General features: G+C 43.7%; 1 protein-coding gene across 1 annotated transcript in view; it reads right to left on the bottom strand.

Annotated features, from left to right (window-relative positions):
- Positions 1–27,297, bottom strand: part of RYR3 (ryanodine receptor 3) — a 1,933,484-nt gene that overhangs the window by 1,402,832 nt on the left and 503,355 nt on the right. The window contains exons 6-8 of the mRNA XM_078661960.1: positions 20,303–20,415; positions 18,088–18,193; positions 572–665 (exon numbers count right to left, since the gene is read on the bottom strand). Of these exons, the coding sequence (XP_078518086.1) occupies positions 572–665; positions 18,088–18,193; positions 20,303–20,415 (313 nt within the window). The remainder of the gene's footprint in view (positions 1–571; positions 666–18,087; positions 18,194–20,302; positions 20,416–27,297) is intronic.

The following is a 27,297-nucleotide window of genomic DNA, read 5'->3' as shown; positions in this document are numbered from 1 at the left end:
CCTCCTTTCAATACTTTACATGGATGCGCAGCCATTAGGGCCTACGTCAAGTGTCACTGATTCATTCTGATCGAATCTCCTGACCGCTCAAGCTGGGTGGATGTGTGGATTGACGTAGGGCGACACGCCTCTCGCTCGGCTTGGGTTCTTGGGCACTACTTGTATGGCTCTGGTATACACGGTGGGCATCCCTTACTGAGCAGCGGACTCACCAGTGGAGTTCTTGCCTCCTACGACATTAATTAAGCGTTATTGCCCTCTGCTCAGAAGTTAACCATTGTCAATTCCCGCCCCGAGAGGCAGGGCAATTAATAGCGGTGGGGAAGGTATATTAGCCCATTCCCCCTAATCTCACTCACACAAGGCAAATAAACAAGGCCACTGTCTCTGACCGCCATGCCCATGCTCCTGCCTCCGAGGCCCTCTGGGCATCTTTAAACAACCCATAGAGAGTTCTGGAATCCTTTAGAGCCGTGAGAACAGAGACGTTTGGCTGTATGGACGCACATGGAAGCCCACCCCAGGCAGTCACGCATGTACAGCTAAGTGCGAGCAGAAGATACTCACTCACCTGTGTAAGGAATCGGACGGGTCCGTGGAAGGGACAGTCAAGCATTCGTCATGGCCGTGGAACAAGCGCAGCACGTGCCCTCCAAGGAGATACCCTGCAGGATAGAGACATCGCATCAGTTTCAAACAGCCTACACTGCTCGCCCTGTTTAGCCGATGACCCCATCTCACAGGCAACGCAGTGTATCTTTCATATGGAACATTAAAAAAATATATATTCATATCATTGTTGACCCTCATTACAAGTGACCCACTTCACTTAGTTGCGATGTTTACAATAACTCAAGTTACGGCACACATCGCAGTTATGAGTTTTGTGACAAATATCTGCAGGTCCAATCTACCAACATTTATGGGGGAGAAAATGCCCAGTATTGACTGGAACATGTGAGGTATGACCAAAAATCTGCACGTTATTCCCCAAAAACTAGTAATTAGGGGACATTTCTAGCAACTGATATATTCCAACCTTGCTGAGTCGGATTTTATCAGGCCCAATAACCATCTCCCCCTGACCAGGCCGCTTGCAATGAGGGTCTATTGTGGTCCTATGCAAGGGCGCCAGAACCTTCCACACAGTGACACGTCTAGACAGAAATGTAAGTATTCTTCGTAACAGGAGAAATGCACACAGACAACTCACAAGTGATAGGAAGTTTGAGAGGCTTACAGAAGTGCGGTGAACCAAGCCATCTCTGCAGGGCACGTAAACACAGGCAGATGCACTGGGGCATTCAGTTAGGGAGTGAATCACATTTAGGCCCTCATTACGTCTTAAGGGCTGAATTCTGATCCTTATGCAAACAGGAGTTTTTACAGGGCTTGGAATTACAGGTTGTATGATAATTATCACACCCTCATAGTTTTCCCAAGAAATACCATCAACTTAAACGAGCTGAAATCTATTAAGGGAAAAGGCCTGGGAAAAAAGCAAACTGTTCAGAATGTGGTGCGTTAAAAACTGTTTGTGCATCTTATGCCAAATGTTCCCGTTGAAAACTGGGAACAGGATGTATTTACTGCATGTTGTGGTAAATACCTCAACCAGGGGTATGGTCCTACTAAAACACAAGACATATTGGCCTCTGAAGAACCCTCTTTTTAGCTGTAGTGTAATGTTTTTAATTAATCATTCTATAAAGAATATATATCTATCAAGTCAAGTCACCCTGGGTTACGGGTATTTATCATGTATGGTAAATACCCCACCCTATTCTGGCAAAATTGTAATGAGGCCCTTAGCAATTTGTATGTGAATAAAACAAATTCAACCCTCACAGACCCGTACAGAGGAGCCAAACCAAGGGGAATTCAGTACCATTCCAGATAGCCGGAAAGAAAATAAGATACTTACCTGTAACTTTAGTTCTCCAGTATTGGAATCTTTCATAGATTCACATGCTTAAATCATTCCCCGTTGTCTAGATAGAAGTCCCCGATATATCAAAATAGCAATGCAAAGCCAATACAAACTGGAAAAAAATAGGCCTACGTCCATTTCAGTTTTGTAATATATCCCTCTCTTTTTGTAAATGAGACCGATCAGAACAAACCCACATTTATAGAACCCTCCTGAGAGAACCTCAGACCTTCAGATTTTCGCAGCACTAGTGTTATAAATATAACCATAAAGGTCCGAAAGGTTGAGGGTGAGTTGCATGTGAATCTATGAAAGAGTCCAATACTGGAGAACTAAAGTTACAGGTAAGTAACTTATTTTATTACTCCAGTTTTGGAACTTTCATAGATACGCCAGCTTGAATCAGAGTAGCTAGCAGTTAGGAGCACATTTTTGTTCTAATTCTCTCTGAGTAAAATAAACACGTTAAAGAGTAAAAGGAAAAAGCAAACTTTACAGTATAGACTCTTAATTCCTGTTAAAACAAAGCATTTAATGATGTGAATCGAAATACAGACAAATAAGAATATCCATAACCATAAAGATAGATATCATCAAATACACTTAATGTAGATATTCGAAAAGAAAAAATATAGAGTAAGAAAAATATTACAAAAGAGTGTAAATGTAAATGTGGGATACTTGTAAAGCGCACTGTTACTCTACCCGAGTGTCCTAGCAATGTAGACCGCTGGGGAACCCGTCCTGGTTTTCCCTGTGAGATGGTCCCTTTCTGGGTATCTCCAGGGTGAAACCAGGCATCCCCGGCGTCTGTGGGGGGCCGTTGTAGAGATGAGGCAAGCTTAATGCCCAGAGTTACCGAGTGTGTTCCCTGGTTGGAGTAGGCACTGAGGCGAGAATTATCGAGTCCGTTGACCCTGGTCCAAGACCCTACCGCGTCGGGAATTGAACCCTGGTCCCGGGCCGTTCTCTGCTTACAGGTCTGCCGCCTCTAACCAGTGAGCCACACCTCTCCAAGGTTCTTAGAAAGGAAAGGAAGGAGGGATGAGACAGAAAGCTCACCGTCATTGAAATAGGTTCCTCAGGACTGCTTGGCCCCCTGCCGTATCACTGCGAATTGAAGAATCCAAGCAGTAGTGCTTGGTAAAAGTGTGGATACTCTTCCAGATTGCTGCCCTGCAGATTTCCTGGATAGGTACCCCTGCAAAAAGGCCGTCGAGGCAGAGGCTGCTCTAGTGGAATGTGCACAGATTCTTCGTTGGATGGGCTTTCCAGGCACCTGCTGACAGTATTGGATGGCACTAGAAATCCAACCTGCGATACCTTGTTTAGAGAGGGGATAGCCCTTACGAGGAGCACTATATGCAACATAAGTTGGGGTGACTTTCAGAAGGCTTTAGTTCTGTGGAGATAGAATTTCAAACAGAGCTGAATGTTTAGAGAATGAAGGGGTCTCTCCGCAGGCTTTGTAGGTTGTGGGATAAAAGTCTTTAGAACCGGAGGTTCTTTCGAATGAAAGTCCAATGGAACTTTAGGGATGAAGAACAAAAGTTACTTACCTGTAAACTGTGGTTCTCCAGTATTGGTGTCTTTCATAGAAAACCAAAAGCACGAAGCAGTAGACCAAGGTTCAGCACATCAACTTATTCTGTTTCTCAAATTTGTCCGGTGCAACAACTCTCACCATCCACTGCCAGGGATGTCCGTCATAAACAAAGTTTTAACAAGAAATTTAAGAGGTGCACACAACGAAGTCCGAGATACCCAAAAAGTTCAAAGATTTTCAAAATCCTCTGTTTTTTCTTTAATTAATTCTTTATTTTCTCTTTTGAGATATGCAGGCACAGCCAACGCGTTTCATTCCCTATTACTGCCTTGGGAATTTCATCAGGGCATTGGAAAGGATCATCCGAATACGATGGGTCAGAGTGTAGTCACACCTTCGATATAAGTGCTAGAATGGTATTATGTCAATAATATTGACCCACGTTTTCCGTTAATAAACAGTCCGTATGGCAAGTGAGATTTAATATGGAGATTGGATTGCCTCCGTCAGTAATATCCGTCCTCCTTCCTGAAAGTGGGGCAATCTCAAGAATGGAACCATTAATAAACGGTCCAGTTTATAAACAAAGTTCGGTGTAGTGAAAGGGATGGTCTGAGTAGATTACCAGCCAACATCCATCAGCGTTGCCGTGATAAACTCGGCGTGCGGAGCCTGTGATAAGGTCTCCGCAGTCTTCTGCTCCTCCACGCGGATAGATTCACATGCTTGAATATTCCCCGCCGTCGAAGTGGGAGTCCCACAGTACATAACATAGCAATGTAGTCATAACACAAGCATATATACATAGAGAAAGCAAAAAAAGTAGAGTTTTCCCTAGATAGACAACATATCACTTCTATGATATATCATAGTCATTATGTTTTGGTCCAAATTGCGGCCAATCAGGTGTCAGCCCACTCTTAGAATGTTCTCCTCAGAGGCTCAGGCCCTCAGATTTTCGTAGCACAAGAGTAATACAGAACCAAGAGATAAAGAGAGAGAGCCTCTGAGGGGAGGAGGGTGGGATGCATGTGAATCTATGAAAGACACCAATACTAGAGAACCACAGTTTACAGGTAAGTAACTTTTGTTCTTCTCCAGTATTGGGGTGTCTTTCATAGATTCACATGCTTGAATAAGAATATGAGCAGTGTAGATAGGATAAAAACAAGGTACTTATCATTCAACCTAATAACAGTAATAATAATAATACACAGTACTAAAAGACTGAAGTATATATATGAAATAAAAGAAGTACCTTGTTTTATAGGAGAAAGGAAGCAACAGAGGCTCACCTTATTTAAAAAGATTTCGTAGAACTGCCTGTCCCACAGCTGAGTCAGCGTTGTCCGCAGCATCTAGACAGTAAGGTTCGTAAAGGTGTGCCTGCTGGACCATGTTGCAGCTCTGCATATGTGAGCAAGAGGCACACCAGCAAACAGTGCTGTAGAAGAGGAAACCTTTCTAGTAGAATGCGCTCGAACAGTTGCAGTAAGTGTTTTTCCCGCTTGCTGATGGCAAAAACTCAATCGCAGTAGATATCCAGCGTGCAATTGTTTGTTTGGTGACTGGATGTCCTTTTCACAACCACCCGTAGGCCACAAACAGCTGGTCAGACTTACGGAAAGTAGCCGTCCTTTGAAAGTAGAATTTTAGACATCTCTTTATATCCAAAGAATGAAGTGCTCTTTCTGCTGGTGTTTGAGGATTAGGAAAAAATGACCTTAAAACAACTGGTTCATTGAGGTGGAAGTCCAATGGCACTTTTGAGATAAAGGCTGGATTGGTGCGGAGCAAGACTGAGTCCTTGGTAAACTGAAGAAAAGGCGGTTTGGTAGTAAACGCCTGTATGTCATAGTAAACGCCTGTATGTCACTTACTCGACGTGAGGAAGTGAGAGCCAGAAGTAGAGAAATCTTCCAAGTAATGTATTTAAGATTGACCTTATGAATTGGCTCAAACGGGTGTTTCATTAGTTGCGCCAATACAATGTTCAAATGCCAAGGAGGAGGTGGTTGAAGAATTGGTGGAAACATCCGAAAAAGACCTCTAAAAAATTGTTGAATGACTCTGGAAGAGTAAAGAGAGTTAGAGGCATCTTGACGGAAACGTGAGATTGCTGCTAGAAAGACTTTTAAAGTAGCAAACGAGAGGCCCGACTTCGCCAAGTGTAAAAAGAAAAGGCAAAAGTTGCTCTGACGTGGAATGTATAGGATGTATCTGGGTATCATTGCACCATAGACAGAATCGTTTCCATTTGAGTTTGTATGTCTTCCCAGTTGAAGGTGCTCTTGCGTTTGCCAGGGCCTTTCTACAAGCTGCAGAAATGTTCAAATTCAGAAATTCATAGTGCTCAGGTTCCAAGCCGCTAAGGGTACAGATGCTGGGTCGGGATGACAAACTTGGCCCTGATCCATGGTTAGAAGATTCGGAAGAGGGCGAAGAATGATCGGGTCACACTGTGGCAGAAGCAGGAGTTCCGTGAACCAGCATTGTCGAGGCCATCTGGGAGCTACTAGAATAATGTGACAGGGTTCCTTCCTCATTTTTCGAAGAAATCTGGGAACTAGAGGTATTGATGGAAAAGCGTAGGCATATATTTTCAACCAATTCATCAAAAAGGCATTTCCGCATGACTGGGGAAGCCAACTTGCATAGAACAGGTATTTGCGGTTCAGATGTGTTGCAAACAGATCCAGATTCAGACGACCCCATACTTGAAAAATGTGATCTAGAGTGGGTTGATTTAATTCCCACTCGTGGTTGGTTGCGGAAGATCTGCTTAGTGAATCCGCAAGATTGTTTGAGCTCCCGGAATGTGCACTGCTGAAAGGACGACCTGATGACGAATCACCCAATCCCAAATCTGCTGAGCCTGATGGGACAGTAGGATGGATCTGGTGTTTGTTTATGTAGTGCATGCACGTTGTGTTGTCCGTTCGAACCAACACTGATGCTCCCTGTATGATGGAACGGAAAGCTTTTAGTGCTAGAAAAATGGCTAGCAACTCTAGTAAATTGATGTGCCAGGTCTTTTGCTGAATGTTCCACTTTCCTTTTACTGTTAGCCCCTGAAGATGTGAACCCCAGCCTTCTAGGGAGGCATCTGTTGTGAGAAAAACTTGGAGCATCCATTAGGAATGGACGACCTGAAGAGACGTTCTTCTCGAGAGTCCACCACAAGAGACCTTTTTTCATTCAAGATGTGATTCTGACTATAACGTTGAAGGTTCCGGAAACTTGAGCCCCTTGTTTGTCCAACTCCTCCTGAATAGGTCTCATCTTTAGTCGGCAGTGAGGGACAAGAAGGATGCAAGAGGACAACATGACTAGGAAAGATTTCAACTATCGGACAGAAGCGGACTCTTTTAATAGGAGGGAGATAGCTAAGTTTTGAAGACGCAGACGTCTTTCTTGGGAGACAAAGGCCTTTGATAGCTTGGTATCTAGAATGGCTCCCAAGAAAAGTCTGCTTTGAGCAGGGAGAAAATTAGACTTTTCCATGTTGAATGCAAGGCCCAGGGACTGAAAGAGGGACCTGCAGATTTGAGTGTGTTTGGAAGCCTGTTTGAATGACCGTTCCTTCAGCAGGCAGTCGTCTAGGTATGGGAAGACTTGCACTCCTTGCAGGTGATGGTAAGCTGCCACCGGTGCGAGGACTTTGGTGAACACACGGGGGGGGCGGAACGAAGGCCGAATGGAAGCACTTTGAATTGGAAGTCCTTCACGGCTACTCTGAATCTGAGAAATCTTCTGTGTCTTCGCAGAATTAGAAGATGAAAATAAGCATCTTGGAGATCCAAAGTTGTCATATGCTCTCCTTGAGACAGCAAAGGAAGAACCTCCTGAAGGGACAACATCCAAAACATTTGCTTTTTGATGTATTTGTTTAGGGCACGTAGGTCCAGGATAGGGCGTCATTCTCCCGACTTTTTATGTATGAGGAAGAACCTTGAATAAAAACCTCTGCCCCTTTGTAGTTTGGTACCACTTCGATCGCATCTTTTCTTAGTAGAATTGGGAGTGGTTTAAAAGTTCTTTCAGGTGGGCAGGAGGTGGACCTTTTGGTGGAGAATTGGGAGGAATCTTTAAAAACTCCAATGCATGTCCTCTGCGTACAATATCCAGAACCCATTGATCTGTGGTAATCAGTGACCATTTTGAGTAAAATTGGGAGATTCGACCTCCAACCCTTGAACGATCGGGTGGAGTTAGAGATGGTGAGAGTCTTTTCCTCTATAAGAGGATTTACCTCTGTATTGTCTATAGGACGAAGAACGCTGCTGCCTGTACGATTGCTGACCCTGGGAGGAGTAACGTTGTTGCCCTTGTTTATACTGACTGGAATTTCCTCGAAAGGAAAACGAGGATCCACGAGCTTTTGCAGCTCGAAAAGTTTGTCTTTTAAATTGGAGAGTTCCGAGAGCACGGGCCGTATCGGTGTCTTTCTTTATCGTTTGAAGGGCATCGTCTATATGTTGGCCAAATAAAGATTCGCCATCGTATAGGCATGTCTAATATTTTCATCTGCACCTCTTGACGAAAAGACGTGGCCTTTAGCCAACCTTGTCTCCTGAGAATTGCAGCAACAGCCAAAAGGCAGAAACCAGTGGAAGACACGTCTATGGAACAATCAATCATTTAGGAAGAGATCCTCTCTCCTTCATGAACAATTTTCAATGCCTCTGCTTTAGAAGGTTCTGGTATCAATTCTACTAGAGAGGAAGTGTCCAACCACATTTGCCGGTCGTAACGAGCAAGGATAGCCATTGAATTGGCCACACGTACTATAGTTGCTGCCACTGTAGAATTTTTTTTGCCTGTAGCATCAAGGCGTCTACCTTCTCGATCAGGTGCTGCGGATATCGGAGATGAAGGATTTCTAGACCGACGTTGAGCTGCCTGAGTAATAATGGAATCAGGTTTTGTTTGAGAAGTTAGACAAACAGGTGTATTTGTAGGTGCTTTGTATTTTGTATGCAGCCTCTACAGAATAGCTGGAATTGAATTGGAGTTTTGCATGATTTTAGGCCCTTCTTGCCAAATAAAATCTATGATTGGAATAGAACGGACTTGTTTTTGAGGCTGTTCTTTAAAATCATATAAGAAACAATCTTCTTCCATTGTCGTCATAGGAAGTTGGAATCTTTTAGCTGCTCTTTCCATGAGGAAATGAAAACTACCTATGTCTACTGGTGGAGAATCCAGAGGAGCTGGAGTAGGAGATGTCGTTTGAATTTGGTAGTTGTCCCATTCAGAAAGAATGGATCTATCGTCCAGCTCACCCTCTTCTCTGTCATCATCATCATCATCATCATCATCATCATCATCATCGTCATTGTCCTCTTCTACCACTTGAGGAGTATCTTGATGTTGAGTCTTAGCCGTCGACGCAGAAGGTGGGACTAATGGCTCTTTAGTAGGAAGAGGCTGAATAGGTATTTGAGGTGCTGGAGAGGCCTGTTCTGAACTCGGAAAACAGTGGTAGTAATTATCCAGCATGAATTGTAGATTTGAAATGAGTGTTAAAGGCATCTGTGCCATGACAGGTTCTGGCTCAGGTTGCGTGCCACAAGTGGAATAATCTTCGTCCTCTTCCTCTAGATCTTTATTGTCATCCGAGTCCTGACATTTTATAAGAAGCTCAGAGGGACTACAAGCAGCCTGGAATCTATCATAATCTTCAGAATCTTCATCCTCTGAAGAAAATAACTCAGCTGGAGGTTGAGAAGGCGTTTGAATTGGCAATAGTGTATCTAAAGAAGAGTGTCAACGTTGCAGTAGAGAACATAAAGATTTCAATGGTACCAAATCCTTGGAAGCAGTTGTTAAAGTCGCCGTCGGAGCCACCGTCGACGAGGCCACCGTCGACTAAGCCACCGTCAACAAAGCCACCGGCGAAGCCACCGCCGATGAAGCCGCCGCCGACAAAGCCACTGTCGATGAAGCCACCGTCGACGAAGCCACTGTCGATGAAGCCACCGTCGACGAAGCCAACGCCGACGAAGCCAACGCCGACGAAGCCATCGTCGACGAAGCCACGAAGAAAGCGTCGACAAAATCTTCTTCTTTTTCTGCTTGCTTGACATCGTCGACGAGGTCAAAGGTACCGTAGACGAAATAGGCCTCACCTTAACAGATACCAGTGTCGACGGTGAAGATGCCAATGACTGGATCATAACCGGCGTCATAGATGAAGATGTTGAAGTCGTCGACGTGACAACGGCAGCTCTCGTCGACAGGGGGAGCGACGACGAGCTCGTCGACGAGATGAGCAGTTTCTGAGGTAAAAACTGCGTAGATGGAGTCTTTGACACCTGAGAGTCAGATCTCGAGGGCATAACAGGTGCAGCAAGACTTTGAGGGGGAGAACTCACCCTCTTGTAGTTGAAGGTTGATCCATATGATGTTTCTTCACCACTTTAGGTTTTGGAAACACTTTTTGATTTTCACTGGTTCTCTTCAAAGATGAAGAAGTTTTGACAGAAGACACACTCTCTACATCTGAGAGAGGGTTCTCTGAAGTCTTCAAATTTTGTAGCCACAGAAGGAGATGTCCTTCTCTGTCTTTCAGGGTATTCTGAGAGAAGGTTCTGCATATTTTACAATCCTTAACTTGGTGTTTAGGATATAGGCAATATATGCACTTTTTATGAGGATCTTCAGAAAGAAGTCTCTGTTTTCCACAGGTTCCACATGGTCTGAAGAGGGACTTCTTGGTGGTAGACAACCTAAAACTGGATTTCGGAGAATAAATGAGAAGAAAACTGAGCAGAGCTCAGGGAGACTCCCTTCACACGACGTGCGGTAGAAAATCTGAGGGCCTGAGCCTCTGAGGAGAACATTCTAAGAGGGTGCTGACGCCTGATTGGCCGCAATTTGGACCAAAACATAATGACTATGATATATCATAGAAGTGATATGTTGACTATCTAGGGAAAACTCTATGTTTTTTTGCTTCTCTGTGTATATATGCTAGTGTAATGACTACATTGCTATGTTATGTACAGTGGAACTCCCACTTAAACAACAGGGAATATTCAAGCATGTGCATCTATGAAAGACACCCCAATACTGGAGAACTTGGGGTTGGTACTCTCTCATCTTTGAACTGAAGAAAAGTTTCCTGTATAGTGAGGGCCTGCATTTCACCAGCCCTTCTAGCAGAGGTTAATGCCAGAAGAAGCACCACTTTCCATGATAGAAATTTTAACTCCGCCTTGTGAATAGGTTTGTAGGGATGCTTTATGAGTTGAGCCAAAACCACATTAAGGTGTCAGAGTGGTGGAGGAGGTTTGACCGGAGTTAAAGCTCTGAAAAGTATCTTCATAAACTGTTTGATTATTCTAGCCAACCATAAAGAAGGGCCTAAAGATGATCTTCTGAAACATGAAATGGCTGCGAGATGAACCTTAATGGATATGAGCTACGCCAGCTTTGGCCATAAAAGGTTGTAAGGAAGAATCGCATGAGCTGAAGAAGAGAAAGGGTGAACACCCAATACTTGGCACCAGAAACAAAACCTCTTCCATGTCATTTGATATGTTTTGTTAGTACTCTGAGCCTGGGCTTGAGAAAGAATGTCCTTACACTCTGTGGGTAGACTCAGGTCATCGAAATCTTTGTGTTCAGGAGCATGCCGCTAATCCAAGCGATATGGGATCCAGATGCAGCACTTGATTGTCAGCAGCGATGGAATGGGTTCCAAGAGAATCATCTGTCTCTCCAAGAGAAGAAGAAGCTTTGTGTACCAATACTGGCGTGGCAAGATGGAGCTAAAAGGATCATCCTGCAGGGCTCTGTCTTCATCTTCATGTGACCTCTTGGCAGGAGAAGAATGGGAGGAAAAGTGTAGGCAAAGGAGCCTGACCATGCCATCGAAAACGCATTCCCCCAGGATCCTGGATGGTAATGCCAACTTGCGAAGTACCAGCATTTCCTGTTCTCTGGTGTTGCGAATAGGTCTATGGATGGCTTGCCCCCCAGCTGAAAAATGCTGTCCAGAGTTTCCTGATGCAGTTCCCATTTGTGGCAGCTAGAAATGAGCCTGCTGAGATTATCCACTGTTGCGTTGAGATTCCCAGGAAGATGTTCTACTTTTATCGAAACCCCATTCTGGTTTGCCCACTCCCAGATGCTTTGAGCTTCCAATGACAACAGAGGGAACCTTGTGCCACCGTTCCCCACTTGTTGTCATAATGCATCGCTGTTGTATTGTCCGTCCTGATGAGAATTGATGAGTTTCTTATCCTTTGCAACGCCCACTGATATAAAGATCTTGTAGGAAAGCTCTCCAGCCCTCCAGAGAAGCAACTGTGGTTATTACTCGCAGAGCTTGGGATGCCAGAAAAGAGAGACCTTCTGAAATGTTTTTCTGGTTCGTCCACCAAGAAATGACTTGTAGCATAGGCGGAGTTACCTTAATGATATCCTTGAAGGACCTGCTAACCTGGCGCCATTGTAAGTCCAGTTGTTCCTGAAGGGGGCTCATACCCTGGTGGCAGAAGGGAATCAGAGGGATCCAGGATGACATTGACCCCAGGAGGGACTTGTAACGGTGAACTGAAAGTTACTTTTTCTTAGAAAGAGCTGGGCCATAGACATTAGTTTGGTCTGCATTTCTAGTGATGGAAAGGCTTTGTTGAGAGATGTGTCCAGTATGTGCCCCCGAAAAGTAGTGCTTTTGGATGGGTGTTAGTTTGATTTCTCTATGTTTACAGTAAGCCCCAGAATTTCAAAAAAACCTGTGCAGGCTGTTGCAGAAGCTTGGGCTGCCGCAATGGAAGAACCGTTTATCAGCCAATCGTCCAAGTAAGGAAACACCTGGTGATGTTGCCTTATGAGGAAAGCCGCGATTGGGGCCAGACACTTTGTAAATATCCTTGGCGCCGATCTTAAGCCGAAAGGCAGAACTTTGAATTGATAGTGGCTCCTGGCTACAGTCAAGTGAAGAAACTTCCTGTGTGACGGATGAAGGGGAATATGGAAATAAGCATCCTGTAAGTCTAGAGTGGCCATGAAATCTCCTGAATTTAGAAGCAGTAGTATGTCCGATAAGGAGTCCAAGCCGAAGGACTGTTTCTTGAAATAGGTGTTGAGTGTCCTCAGGTCTAAAATAGGCTGCCAATTTCTGCAAGCCTTCTGTACCAAACAAAATCAGGAGTAGAACCCTTTCCCTCTCTGGGATGACAGAACTGGTTCTATTGCCTCTTTTTGTAACATCAGCCAGGCTTCTAGTCGCAGGAGATGTAAATGCTTTGTCGCCTGTAAGCGAGTTGGAGTGGATGGTGGAAGTTGAATAAACTCCAATGTATGGTCAAACTGAACGATATTGAGCACCCATTGAACCGTTGTTAACTTTTGCCAGTTTTGAATGTAGAAAGACATTCTCTCCCCCCCCCCCCCCTCAGGTGAACCTGGTTGTGGAAAGAAAACATGTTACTTACCTGTAACTTTGGTTCTCCAGTATTTAAACTTTCATAGATTCCCATGCTTGTATCATTCCCCGTCGTCAGAATGGTGACGGGGAATGATACAAGCATGGAAATCTATGAAAGTTCCAATACTGGAGTAAGAAAACAAGTTACTTACCTGTAACTTTGGTTCTCCAGTATTGGATGGAAACTTGGGAATCTATGAAAGTTCCAATACTGGAGTAAGGAATAGTAGCTGGAGCCTGAAAGTTGTTATTGTCAATGTGTGGAATCCTTCCCCTGTCGTCCTCCTTTTCCTCTGGGAGCCGAATTGGAATAGGCCACAGACTGAGATTGCCGCTGAGTGTATTGGGGCCGATAAGGCTGTGCGGATGAGGTGTATGAGGGATACCTGTACTGTTGATATCCACCTCTATATGAGGGCAGACCTCTTCCCCGAACTCCTCGAAAGGGAACATTACGGTACTGGAGCTTCCCCAACGACTTTGCCAATTCAGCATCCTTCTTTATTTCCTGGAGAGCCTCATTGATGTGTTTGCCAAAAAGGGCCTCTCCATCAAAGGGAAGATTCAATATTTTATTCTGAACTTCTAGCCAAAAAGATGTTGCTCTGAGCCAACCATGTCGCCATAAGACTGCTGTTCCAGCCAGAGACCGGAAGGCCATTGTAGCAATGTCCATCGCGCAGTCTATGACCTCCGAGGAACCCTTCTCACCCTCCTGGTGGATTTTATGGCATCTGCTTTACTTCCATCCGGGAGACGGTCAATGCAGGGGGCTGGGTTGCACCACATCTGCCGAACAAAACAACCTAAAATCGCCAGAGCATTAGCAGCCTGACCATCGGCCCTGACATCAAAGAGAACCATTTGCCTGCATGCTCAAGGCGTCTGTCCTCCTTATCCGGAGGCAATGGGACTGGAGCAGCTGGATTCTTGGATTTCTTTTGAACCACTTGTGATATTGCTGAGTCTGGCTATAGGTGACCCACCAGGCAAGCCGGACTATGTTCCAGGGCCTTATACTTCTTCTCTAATCGAGGAAGAACCAGAACCATTGTAACCTAAAAGCCTTCCTTCCATATGTAACCAACAATGGGGATGGGTCACACTGATTTTCTAAATGGTTCCTTTAAGTCTTACAGAAAGCACATTGTTTGCGAATTTGGCATTGGCAAATCGAATCTCTTGGCTGCTTTTTCCAAAAGATTGTGAAAACCACTGAATTCCTCTGGTGGAGAGTCTATAGGAATGGGTGAGGATGAAGGAGGAGTGGGTATTATGTAGTAGTCCCATTCCCAGCACAGATCTGGAAGTTCCCTCTCCTCCTGGTCGTCATTCAAGGTGTCCGGATGCTGGTCAGGAGGGGGTTTTGTTACAGCCTGATGAGTGGAAGGCATTGAATGATGCTTAGGAGGCACCAAGGTCTGCTCCCGAACAGTAGAAGGTGCTGGAAATCTTTACTTAAGGTCCGATAACATGAACTGTAGATCAGAAAATAAAGTAAAGAGGATGGCATACCGACCATCTCTTCCTGACACTGTTAGTGGTAATCCTGAGGAGGCACGTAATAGTGTTCCTCTTCATAGCTTTCCTCGAAATCTTCTTCCTGGCATTTAACATGCAACTCAGAAGGACTGTGGGTGTAAACAAATTGGCTATCATCATCCTCCGAATCCTCTTCTTCCAGGAGATGTGAAGGAATGAGAGGGGTCACCTCACTAGGGGCCAGATGTAGGACGGCAAATACCGGTCGGTAACGGCCGATTTCGGCCGTTACCGACCGGTATTTAGGATTTGGCATGTAGGGGGCATCTCATTTACAGAATCGGTAAATTTACTGATTCTGTAAATATACAAAATTGGTAAAATACCGAATCGGTAAATTTACCGATTCTGTAAATGAGATGTAGGTGGCACTTCACAGAGTGCCACAGGCCCTTAAGAGTCGGTATTTTACCACCCAATCCTATTGGGTGGTAAAATACCGAATACAGGGGTGCATGCACATCTGTGCATGCACACCTGTGCAATGTGACACACAGACATGCCCCTAGGGCATGTATGTGTGCCACATGTTACACGTGCCTGTATTTGGGGTGCTAGAGGGTGTCAAAGTGACACCCCCTGCACCCTTGCAGAAATCGGTATTTACCGAATCGGTAAATACCGATTCGGTATTGGCCATTGATTCCTACGGGCTTCAAGGCCCATAGGAATCAATGGGCAATACCGAATCGGTATTTACCGATTCAGTAAATACCGATTTTTACAGAATCGGTAATTCTAAAAAAGAATTTACCTACATCTCCCTCCTTCTAATTTACCGATTCATAAATACCGAATCGGTAAAATTCGGTATTTATGAGTCGGTAAATTGAAGTTACCTACATCTAGCCCTAGGTGAAGTGACTTCTGAAGTTAAGTGCCTTAATCTTTATTTCTCCATAGGAATTTTCTCCCTCGTCAGTGTTGGCGATGATGACTTCGGCGGAGCCGCTGTCGACAGGGCCGAAGGTAAACTATACGCCATTGATGGAGCCGCTGTCGTCTTCGCTGCTGTCGTCGTTGCCATCATCACCGTTGTCATCACTGTCATCGTTGCTGATGTAACCATCGGCGACGATGATGCAGGTGGAACCATGACCAGCAAGGCCTGTAGAGCCCTCGACCACGATCCCGTCATCGATGCCATGGTTGGAGGAGGAATCGATAAAGATAAAGAATGACCCTTAGTCGTGTCGAGCTGGAAAACATCGCTCCACGTCGACTAAGAGGATTTCTTTGTCGACCACGATGATTTCGTCAACGGTTTCTCCTCAGGAGGGTCAGAAGAAGGCTTCTTGAAGGTTTTCCTGCCCTCAGAAGGGTCCGAAGGTGGCACAGAGCTTTCCTTTTCACCCAGCTGACCCCTGAAGGATGTCCTTTCCTCTCATTTTCACCCCGGGAGAAGATTTTGTAGGATTAAGCCTGTAAGACAGATGAGTGGTCGTTTTTGAGGCTTTATGAGAGACGCTCCTCAGATGGGTGAGGTTCACATCTTCCCCTCTTGTGAGACCTTCTGGAAGATAAAGATGTCAAGGCCTCATTACTTTCCTCACTAGAAATAGGCTATTTTTTGGATTTCAGCTTCTGGAGCCAAATGAGAAGACATTCCTCTCGATCCCTCAGACACTTTGTGGAGAAGGTATGCCATACCTTACAATCCGTGGCTTTGTAGTCAGGATAAAGGCGTAAGATACAGTCCCTATGACTGTCATCCACACTGAAACTTTTCTTAGAGCAGGTGGCACAGGCTCTAAAAAGGCACTTCTTCCTCTTGTCGGACATCAGGAAAGAAGATAAACTAGGCTCAATAAGTATAAATCTGAAGAAAAAGTTTAGGAAAAAACCTCGCAAGAGAGTAATTACAGAAAAAAACTGAGCAGAGCTCAGTGGAGACTCCCTAGCACAACGTGCAGTAGAAAATCTGAAGGTCTGAGGTGCTCTCTGGAGGGTTCTAGAAGGTGGGGTTGTTCTGATTGGCTAAGAGCTTCTTTTGGTCTCTTTTACAAAAAGAGAGGGATATGTTACAAAACTGAAATGGGCCTAGGCCTATTTTTTCCAGTTTGTATTAGCTTTGCATTGCTATTTTGATAACCGAGACTCCCATCTCTATGACGGGGAATGATTCAAGCATGTGAATCTATGAAAGTTCCAATACTGAAGAAAAAAATATGATTGTCTGTAAGTACCAAGCACGGTCACAATTCAGCCGCCCACATTTTCAAATTTGAACAATGACCAATACATCCGTCTTCTTCATCAGGAATGATTATGCAAACACAATGAACAAGGGGTGCTGAACTGAAAACAGCGGAACACCATTACCACATAATACAACTTTAAACTCAAGAGAAATAGAGCAGGCAATTGCTCAGTGGGGATATAGGTCACAATATTGCCTCAAAATCAGTGTTCTAGTTGAAAATAATTAATTTCTCAAATAGAATATATATTTGTTTTCTTGGGGGGGGGGTTAATTTTTAAAAAACTCATACGTCCCAGGGCCCTCCTCAGACAGCCTGTCCTGCCTGCATCACCCATTGCCCCTGCCAGAGCTCTCAATGACAGTACCAAGACCACTACTAACCATCACACACCTAAACATTGTTTACCATGCATGCGATACAACGCATGCCATTACATCAACAGTGTTGTTACATTGTATACCATTGCAAGTTGTTACAATGACTTGCTGTAGGGGGCAGAAGGTGTTGGATTTAAAATCCAACACCTTCCCTACTGTTGCACAGACTGGAGTAGTAAATTATACTATTCCAAAATCCAGCGCCCCCTCTACAGCAAGTTGTTGTAATGACTTGCGTTGTAATGGCATACGTTGTAAACATGTGCGTTGTATCATGGCCTATTCAGATTAGAAAAACATCACCACCATGTAGCAGACTGTAATAAGTGCCAGAATTGAAAATTAAGTGACGGTAACCATCACCGGAAACCACCGGCTCAAATTAATTAAGCATTGGAACACTCTCTACTTCCCTCTATTCATTATTTTCTTTTATTGTAGTGGCTATTTGCCAACTTTGGCAAGAGAAAGAACACCGTTGCACACCAATGAATTAATCACCATATTTTGCAGAATGTTTATAACAGATGTTTTTGAGGCAATCCCATCTGCCTGGAACCAACACAATTGGATTATTGGAAAAACCTTTTCATTAATCATATATTTTTTATTTTGTTAAAAATGTTCAGACATCATATAGGCGTGAGAGTACATTGCTTCTTGACTGGATGAGCTTGTGTAAACAGGAATCATCTGAGTCATATACAAGTCTTACCACATTTCGGAAGCATCTCCCTGTATGTTTCTCGCCGGTTTTCCAGGCAATGGGAAGTGAGTCTGGGGGCTGACTTTCATTGTTACCTTCAAACAATACTTATGGATGGCAGCTCTGTTTTGTGACAATTGTGACAATTGTGCGGAACAAAAGTGAAAGTTCTATCTTTTGGAATGATAGTAATTGTGCTATCAATGATGGGGGGGATTGCTTCGCTTGGCACAAAAGTGAAGCAGTATCAGTAACTTCAGACACAGTCTGGTATATGTCCTAAGAACCAGCACACCCATTCTGAGCAGATTGAAACGTTCCCATGACGCCGCCAGGCACCCACCTTCTTCGACGCTGCTGCCCGAGCAGGTGGGGTGCACGTTCCAGAGGGTCTGCATGAAGGACGCGTCCACCTGGATGTTTCCCATCCCGTTGGATATGGAGAGATGCTGAAAGAGAAAGGTAAACATGGCGGCATCAGAGCTGGGCTAACTCATAACGTCTCTGTACCACCCCAGGACCAGAAATGGATAAGGGGAGCCGGGGTCTCAACGGCATTCGGTGAATCTCTTCCTGTTTAAGGCCCACACGGCTAGGTGGCGAAGAGCCCACAGAGCAATGAAATGATATCAGATTCACTGGTGCCTCTGGGGGAGTGGTAGATTGGCACACAGTCAGCTGCATGTCAATCACGGAACCAAGCGCTCTCGTCGTCTGACTGCTATTGGCACAGGCCTATCAGAGATAAAAGTATTTGTTGCCCCCACATGAGTAGTACAACCCCTAATTCACCTAAAAAACGCCCATGGTCTATGTTTGAGGGCTGTGTGGTCCCTGTGCCCATCAAACACGACAGATGATCTGTGAGGCAGGTTCTTTCTGATCTCCTCATGTCTTCTCTATCCATCCTACAGTTAGGTACTGTACTGCACCTGCCCACAAAGCACCATACATATATAATGTCAATAAGGCTGGAACGGACCTGGGTTTGCCTGTGTTATCATTCGGTGGGCTATATGGCCTACCAAGTTTAGCTGATCTGCACTTTTGTGCGAAGGATTGTTAACATATCTTTGGCCCCCTGCTCTATCGACACGTGCAAGGTTAAAACTATGGAATGGAATGCGACCCAGAGGAATGATAAGACACTGGATCAAACGCCAATTCGGTTATTTAATTTCACATGTCGTCAGCTTTTACCGTTTCAAGCTTGGATTAGTAAGGCCCTCTTGCAGCTTAGGGCTTGGCTCGCTGTTTCCAATCCCATTCTCCCTCCCTTAAGGGAGCACCGTTGTGGTGCAGATCAGAGGTCCTGTCAAATGCCCCACTCTAATAGACTGATGCATCCTCCATGCTCAATGTGACTGAATACACACCCGCCTGCACTCAGTCACCCTCCTATGAAACCAAGGATACCTCCATTGTCTGCCAATGGTGACCACATTACGACGATCAACACTCAATGCATTTTGCTTTTAAAAGACATTGCAGCTGTTGTCATCTTAGGGAGTTGGGAAGCCACCTGAACTAGGCTAATCAACACATTCAAATGGCTTGTGATTTTACTTGCCCACGTTTGTCAGCTGAACTTCTCCTATGAGGCATGTATTTTTCTAAAGCAGATACCAGAAATATGGGTTTATTTCAGTATTACTGCTTTCAAAATGGCGCCTTGAAAAATAGTGAATGGAACATCGCTACATTAGAAGAGAGTGTATGTCTTTTTAATGGGCTTAAAAATGATCCGAACATTAGCAATTTGGCTGCTTTTTGAAATTGCGTAAAAAGTGATTGCCCGTGTGAAAACCCTGTCACCATGGCCCCTGTTGTCTCATTGCTCCCCCCTTTGCTCTCCCCCATTGCTGACATGTAATTGGCCCACATCAACCCATATGTCGGCATGAGTCCCATGTAGTTCAAATCTTCTCCCCTCCTCCCATGTGCGATCCTTATCAACCTGACACTGGTCACCCAGGATGTGATCAGCAGGCCCTTCAAGCCCTTCAACCTCAAGAAGATCAAATGTCCACCGCCAGCAGTCACACAAAGCAGAGGACGCAGCTTCTGTGTTGCATTACTCGTACATCATTACAGATTTCACGCACCTGTCTGACCCCATCTCAGTTCACACTAACTTTCAATGCAGTATGATGAATATGTACCTACTCAATACAAAGTTATTCACCTTGCGTTGCATGTTTGACATGAACGGTGGTATCGAGGGTGCTCTAATCATCCCTTCCTGTGTCTTGTGTGGTGGGAGGAAATGGTTGACTGGGTTGTCTATAGTGAGCCCTCGCACTGCTATCACCATGTCTTGATAGCGCTTTTTAACTTTATTGGGCATTAAGGAACTTTACAAATAGATACATGAAAAAAGCACCACTTAAGACATATGACCTCCTTTTATTTGTCGCAGAAGGAAGGATGGCTGACATGGCCTTAACAGGAGTCACCTCTCAAAGTACAAACCGAAAGTGAAGTGGGTATGGTGGAGAAACCAATGTGAAGTAGGGAGGATAGACCAGACACGACGGAGCTCGGGCTCAGGCACTCACCAGGTATCGTTCAGAGGAAACGCTGACCAGGATGAGGTCATCTCCAATTCGGACCTTCTCTCCTTCAGATCTCTGCTTGGAAGCGGGATGTATGGTCCACCAGCAGGCCTCACCTGGGAGATTTAAAGAAGTCAAGTTACTAGGAATCTGCTGGTGTACAGGAATATTGACAATTTATTTACCAGAAACAAGCACTCACCTCAACCCAACCTTCAAACTCCTCAACCGAGATAGCTAATGCTCTTCCGGCAATCAATAACCTGACTTAGTTTGCAGATAGCAGTGGAATTGTAGGATCACAGACTGATTTGGAGACTGTTTATCACAAGAAACAGAGACATGGGGAGACTAGATTGGCCCAGCTGCCCACATATTTAGTCAGTAAATAGATGTCTGTGGGATACTTATCTTATCTTCTACATGTTCTGTTTGACATACGGCTGACTACCACCACCTCTTCCAACCTTTAAAAGTCTACACATTTGGTATCTTAGTGGAGAGGGGCATACACTAGAGCAAAACAACCTACCCTACCAGCTAAACTTGGTACAAAAAGCTGTTTTCGAGATACCAAAGCAAAACTATTTACTTTCAACAAACGTTGCATTTTAACACTTCCTAAGAATCTCCCTAGCCTGGGGGTTCTTCCCACTTGCCCATCTTGTGGTCTCTTCTCATTTCGGGATCCTTGCAGGTGTGATATAGCTTTAAGGGGGGGGTATGCAAAACAGATGGTATGGATCAGTATCCCTTTGCTGTATTCTCTGGGTCAACGAAGAAAATAGTCCTTGATGGAATACTTAGTCAGATTTGGGGTATTTCGGTTATTCCTAAAACTAGTGCATAATTGTATCTGACAAATCTTCCATAAGGAAGAATAATCGTGGAGAAAGGGTCTTCGTTCTCCAAAAATATGAACCAGTTCTCAGCTCATTTTTAGTAACAAGCATCTCTCACCAGGTTTTACCAACAATTAATATGTCATCAGCTAGGAGCCATTAGACCCCAATATATCTGCCCATTTGTTACATAATGCAATTGCTTTGCTCACTCCATTTCATGACTTCAGAGTACACTCAGTCTCTTCTCTGAGGCACTTCGTGCCAACAGATACATACCCCATTTTGCAAAGGAAAATAAAATAGCCACCTTTTCCCTGTGGTTTACGTTGTTTCAAGGATAGACTATATAGGGGCACCATATAGTTCAAAAGTAACCTTACTAGGACTGGAATTAAACAATTCCTTACCTTAGTATTTGTATCTGTAAATAATTCACCATGCCTTCATCAAGATGAGACAGATTTTGTCTGAAGGCCATCTCCTGAATATTAGTGTGGCAGCAGATACACATTACTATGGAATATAGGAGTCAAAGTGTACTCCAAAAGTTGAGCAATTATTTGACTAATGAGGAAGCATCCATGCAGCCGACTGTGCAAGGGTTGCCCATACTAGACAATAAATCCCATGGGATCCCTTAACCGCAGAAGAATGGAGGTTCCGTGGTGCATACTGAGAAACCCTCTAGTTTATGGGGATCAGATCCTGCAGCTAAAATCAGCAGTGGGAAATAGGCTGCATAGGGCTCCTCAACAGTGGAAGATGGGTGTGAGGCTCACATTAATGGAAACACTGTGCAGCAAACTCTGGCCAACAGAAGGTTCGGCTCTTGACAGACGATAGAGCCTTGCAAACGTGAAGTTGAGGACTGAATTGCCACTTGGTAAATGGCTATCAAATGAAGGCCTGCAAACAGTACATCAGTAACGTCCATGCCTTTGGTGGATTGAGTGCATAATATTCAGTAAGGAGGCTAGCCAGCTTTAGTGTGCCATGGGATGCTGTGAGGCTATGATCTACTGAGTTATCCCTTCCTTTGCTTTGAACGGGGTTGTCTTTTATTAGAGGTAACAAAAGAAATTAATAACTAGTAAGATTGTTAAAGTCGTTTGTTCTATTGATGTAGCATCTCAAAGGTTTCTGTGCGAAAGTTGAGTGGTTTGAAAAGTTCGTCAGCGTGAGCACCTTTTTGTTAAGATCATTAAGATGGAACACCACTGGTACTTTAACTGTGAAATCAGGATTTGTAGGCAAAGTTAAATTGTCTTTATATACCCTCATAATGGTTTTATAATACATGGGATTCTGTGCTTCCAGTATAAAACACAAACTTCTCTATAATAGGCTACATGTGATGTACCCAGAAACAATTATGTCGTACTCCAGTGTAATAAATTATTACTGTTGTGGTTAGAATTCATAATGCTGCTGCCAGCAGCAGGGGGAAAGGCAGGCAGGTCACGGAGCATAATTAAAGCAGCTCTTTAAAGAATGAAAACAAAAATTTGCTTTTCTTTCTTCTCTGTGTCTAATTGTACAATGCCAAGCAGAAAGTAAACATTTATGGAAACATTTTAACATACGTGATCAGCACCCAGTATTTATTCCTTTTTAAAACTGATTATTCATCCAAAATAAACTAAGTCAAGTAATGCCCAGATTCCATTTACATTTGTTGTAAAACTTTTATCATAATCTTTTGTTAATGGTCTTCTTTTTTTCCTGCATTATCCATCAATGCTGTCAGTGTAGCAAATGCGTTTTGTCTTTTCCCAGAGACTTCTTCAGGGCTTTTCAATGTTCCCACATCCGTATACGTTGTGTGTGAATAGAGTCTTTTATATGGAGAATGTACTTGTGCAATTCAGTTTAAACCATGATTTGCACAAACACATGATGTTTCTGTAATTTATGTAGCAACATGTCTTCAATACATCTGTTTCAAGCCCATGTTGACATCAGAGTCTCAATTACTTTTATTTACACCTCCCATGGCGTGTCCAACATCAGTTTCAAGTTAGGTGAGGTGGAAAAGTCTCAGCCTCAATTTGTAAATTACCATTTATGGAAACATGTTTATTTTTTGCACTCCTTAAGAAATTATAGAAACGTTAGAATCTTTCTGCATGCTTCTACCATGCATTTTTTTAAAAAACAGACTTGCATTAAACTGATTCTAATACCTTTTTGCAACAAATATTTAACAGTTTTTGATGTGTGTTAAATTTGCACTAGAGATGCTATTTTTATTCTTTGTGTTTGCAAAGGAATGAGCTTATCACCAAGGATTTAAGTGGTTTAGGGGTAAGGTGATTGTGTTACCCTATATTCTAAGGAACAAAGTGCCCCCTAATGAACATGATAAGAAAATTGCAGGTCACCTCAGAGTTACATGACCATATAAAGGAACTCCGCCTTCAGCCTCATTCCTCTATATGTCGTGGAACTCCTCTGTGACTTATAATATCCTTATACTGTACGGCAAGGAATATTTTATTCACATATAATGGAGACTGAGACTGTGTGACTAATTGGGATGATGACTAAAAGAAGCTCAGTCAGCAATGACACCAAGCGGGAACAGGGCTGGGAGTGTTTCGATGCCGGTGGCCGCTTTCGCACAAGCCATGAAGAGTTTGGCATCCTGCTCCTTGATGGCCTTGCGATGCATACTGAGGCATGAGGAACAGGTCTTTGAATCGTGGTCCGACCCCAAGAACCACAGACAGACTGAATAAGGTTCTGTAATGTACATCTGTCCCTCGCAGTCCCTACAGGGTTCAACCCCAGACTTTTTATTAGGGGGGGGGGGTGTTTTGGTACATTTGTTAAATGTGAGAAAACGTTCTCTCTCAGATTGAAGCTCTGGATCCACGTCGAAGGGTCAGCAAAAAAGGAACTGATATCGATGTGCAGCGGGTGGGCGCTTTTTGGCCTCGGTGGTGCCACCTAATATTACTGACATGCCGACTGAGTCCAGTGCCCCCTACCGGTAACCTCACTGCTTTGAAGTTTCCAGGTCCAGTCTGATGCTTGGGGGTTGTTCTACATGTGAGGAATCTACAAGTATAAGTGTCCATCAGAAAGTAGGCTTTTCCCAGGTCAATAGATGTCGAATATCCTTCACTGTTGATAAATTGTAGAAAGTTGTGAAGGATACGCATTTAAAATCACCTTTTTTTACAAAGAAAAACCTTCTTTTGGGATTTTGTCACAGTCGCCACAACGTTCTTTAATAAGAGTCTAATGATCTCGTCCCAAGAGGATCTACATGTAAATAGCGTTCCCTTCGGGGAGGCTTAGCTGGAAGTTGATGAAGGAACTGTGGGAAATTCCTGTCCAGAACCCAGCCATCATTCCTGACATGTTGTCATGCTTGTAAGAATGTTTGGATCTTGTCTCCTACCAGTACAGAATGGTAAGGGGCTCAGGAGGTGGGTAAGGTTGAACCGAGGAGTAAAGGTTTTTTATCTGGTCATGTCCTGTAATTGTTGGGTCTTTGTGCTTTCCTGGAACTGTGGTTTGCTGCATGAATTGTCGGATTGGTCCTGGCTATAATAGACTTGATACCTGTAGGTTCATAAATATTGGGGGTATATTGATAATTGTCCCTTTGACAACACAGTTGTCTCTTGTAAGCTGAACACTGTTGACTTTGTTGATAAGTGCCCAGGGACTCTGAATTACAGGTCTAGGTTTTAACAGTGTATAAGGCATCACCTACAAGTTTGTCAAACATTATTTGACCATTGAATGGCATACCTAATGTGAAAGGAGGTACTGTCCAGATATCCATACCTGCGCATCACCACCACATTGACAATGTATTGAAAGTCCACATTAATCAATCAGGGGAGAAGATTTCTGCTCTTCCCCTTAGGGGATGGCTTTGAACTAAGTAAGACAATCAATAGCCAATATGTCCAGGAAATTGGCACGGTCGTGTCAAAGCTGCCCTTCTAATCTTGACGATATTCCTGTGGCATTTGCCACTTTGATGGAGGTAGCTGCTTAGACATTGATTCTTCCCCCAGCATGTCCATTGCTTAACTTCATGGTCTGTAGGAATCATACTTGTGGAACAAGGGTTATAGTCTCTCCTTTGAACCACAGACAAAAATACAGAATCGTTTTTTTTCATGGTTAACGAGATATGCAGGACAAATCTAGCTCCCATTATTTCATTTCTAGCTGGTCAATTGTAGAGCCCAGGGCTACGTTCTTCATACAGTAAAGTCCTTCCTTCCATTGGTAGTTGAGTAATATGGTGGACATGATGTACTAGAATGACTTGTGTTTTGATATCAACAGTTCTTCCTGTGGTGTCTGAGGGAACATTAAACTATTGCGAAGCATTGTTTCTGAAAACATGGAACTTTGATAAAGGAAGAAACTGAAACTTCCATTAATGCTGATCATCATCAAAAGGGATATCATCAATAACTCTGTAATTGATGATGAGGCAGTGGTACTGGAACAATTTTCGGAGTGGGTGTGCTGCCATCAAAGTTGCACCACTGAATCCATAGGGATTGTTAAAAATCCAAAGAGCAAGTGTAGCAAATGAGCCACACCGGTTCAGCAGGAGAGTGGTATGGGTGTGTTATGTAGCTTGTGGTGTATTTTGGAGCACACTGTCACACATACATTACTAAAGCATGGTGAGGTAGCAGACTATCATTTACAGACAGCACATTTTCCACTGAAATGGCTAAACAATTCGCACCGACCTTCAGTTTTACTGATAAAACTTTATCCCCTACAATGTGTGGAAATGAGGAGTCAGCAAATATTTATCTTTTGCATATCACCAAATAAAGTGTCTTGAATTGTTTTGATCCTATTAAAAACCTTCTTTCCATCACACTTTAGAACTACAGGATAAAAATGTTCTTCATTTGTGCTTTCCTAACTGCTGATATGTTTTCAAATATTTGTCCAGATCATGTTAGAAAAAATACTGACATCCTACAGCCTTTCTTTTCACACTCTGTCTGTGCCCCAGCAAGAGTGCCAGATAGTTCACTTTACAAAATACACTCACTTTGCAATCAGAGGATGAAAAGTAAACACCAATTTCAATGTTAAAAGAATAAGCAGCAATTTTGTCAGAAGACATAGTCTCACAATTGACCTCTATCTTTGAATACACAGCAAATATGACATGATAAGAACCAAACGATAAAGTCATCGTTTTGGCTCATTCACCTTCTGAACTCCACCATGCCTATTTTGGGCGTGCAACAGCACAACCCCTCTTCCAGCGCCTATGTGATGAGATTGATGATGATCCTGCTTTGTCAAACTGTAATTGACAACTAGGCCATCAATGAAATTGTGACCTAAGTGTAGGTGTTACCAATGTGGATGAGGAAGTCACAATGACCTCATTTGAGAAACTAGAATTCTGCAAAAGTTTGGTAGCTTGGAGACAGCAGATCATGTAAACTCAGACTTGCTTGGTGACATAAGCCCTCAACCAAGTAAGCAAAGATGACTAAGGGCCGGATTTAGATTTCAGCGGACGGGTTACTCTGTCACAAAGACAACGGATATCCTGTCCGACGAAATATAAATCCCATAATGTACTAAGGGATTTATATTGTGGTGTGCGGGGTTTTTGTCACCGTTGTGGCGGAGTAACCCATCCACCGAAATCTAAAGCTAACCTGGACCAGTCACTGACTTGAATGTAAAGAGACGTGTACGCCTTGGGTCAAATAATGTAGTTTTTATGTTTTCTTCTTCACTTTCTGACTATAATATTTGTCCACCAGTAAAATGTTTACATCCTTTCAAATTTAGTTGCTACCTGGGCCGTTCAGTCAGTCTGTGCCTAGCCAGGATCTTGAAAGTACTGTACTCTAAACAATGCACATTTTCTCCTTTCCTGGCCACTTATTGATTCACATCGAGTACTTCCGCTCTCCTAGCTGTCGCTAGACATTATTAGAGGAGTGGAGAAGACCACTGTACTAATGAGCTGATGAGCTTTCATAACAAATAGGACAGGGTGACCAATTTAATTAAACGGTGGCCTTGCACAATGACATGAGTCACATGAAGAGAGGGTGCCTGATAAAGTCTGCCCTTGACACAAATTCCTACTATCGGAAAGGGCTTTCTGTTAGAAGACAAGAAAATCAAAGTGTC

Source organism: Lissotriton helveticus, chromosome 9 (genome assembly GCF_964261635.1).
Source record: "Lissotriton helveticus chromosome 9, aLisHel1.1, whole genome shotgun sequence".
NCBI lineage: Eukaryota > Metazoa > Chordata > Amphibia > Caudata > Salamandridae > Lissotriton > Lissotriton helveticus.
The sequence above is the reverse complement of the archived record's forward strand: the minus strand, read 5'-3'. Positions and strand labels throughout refer to the sequence as shown.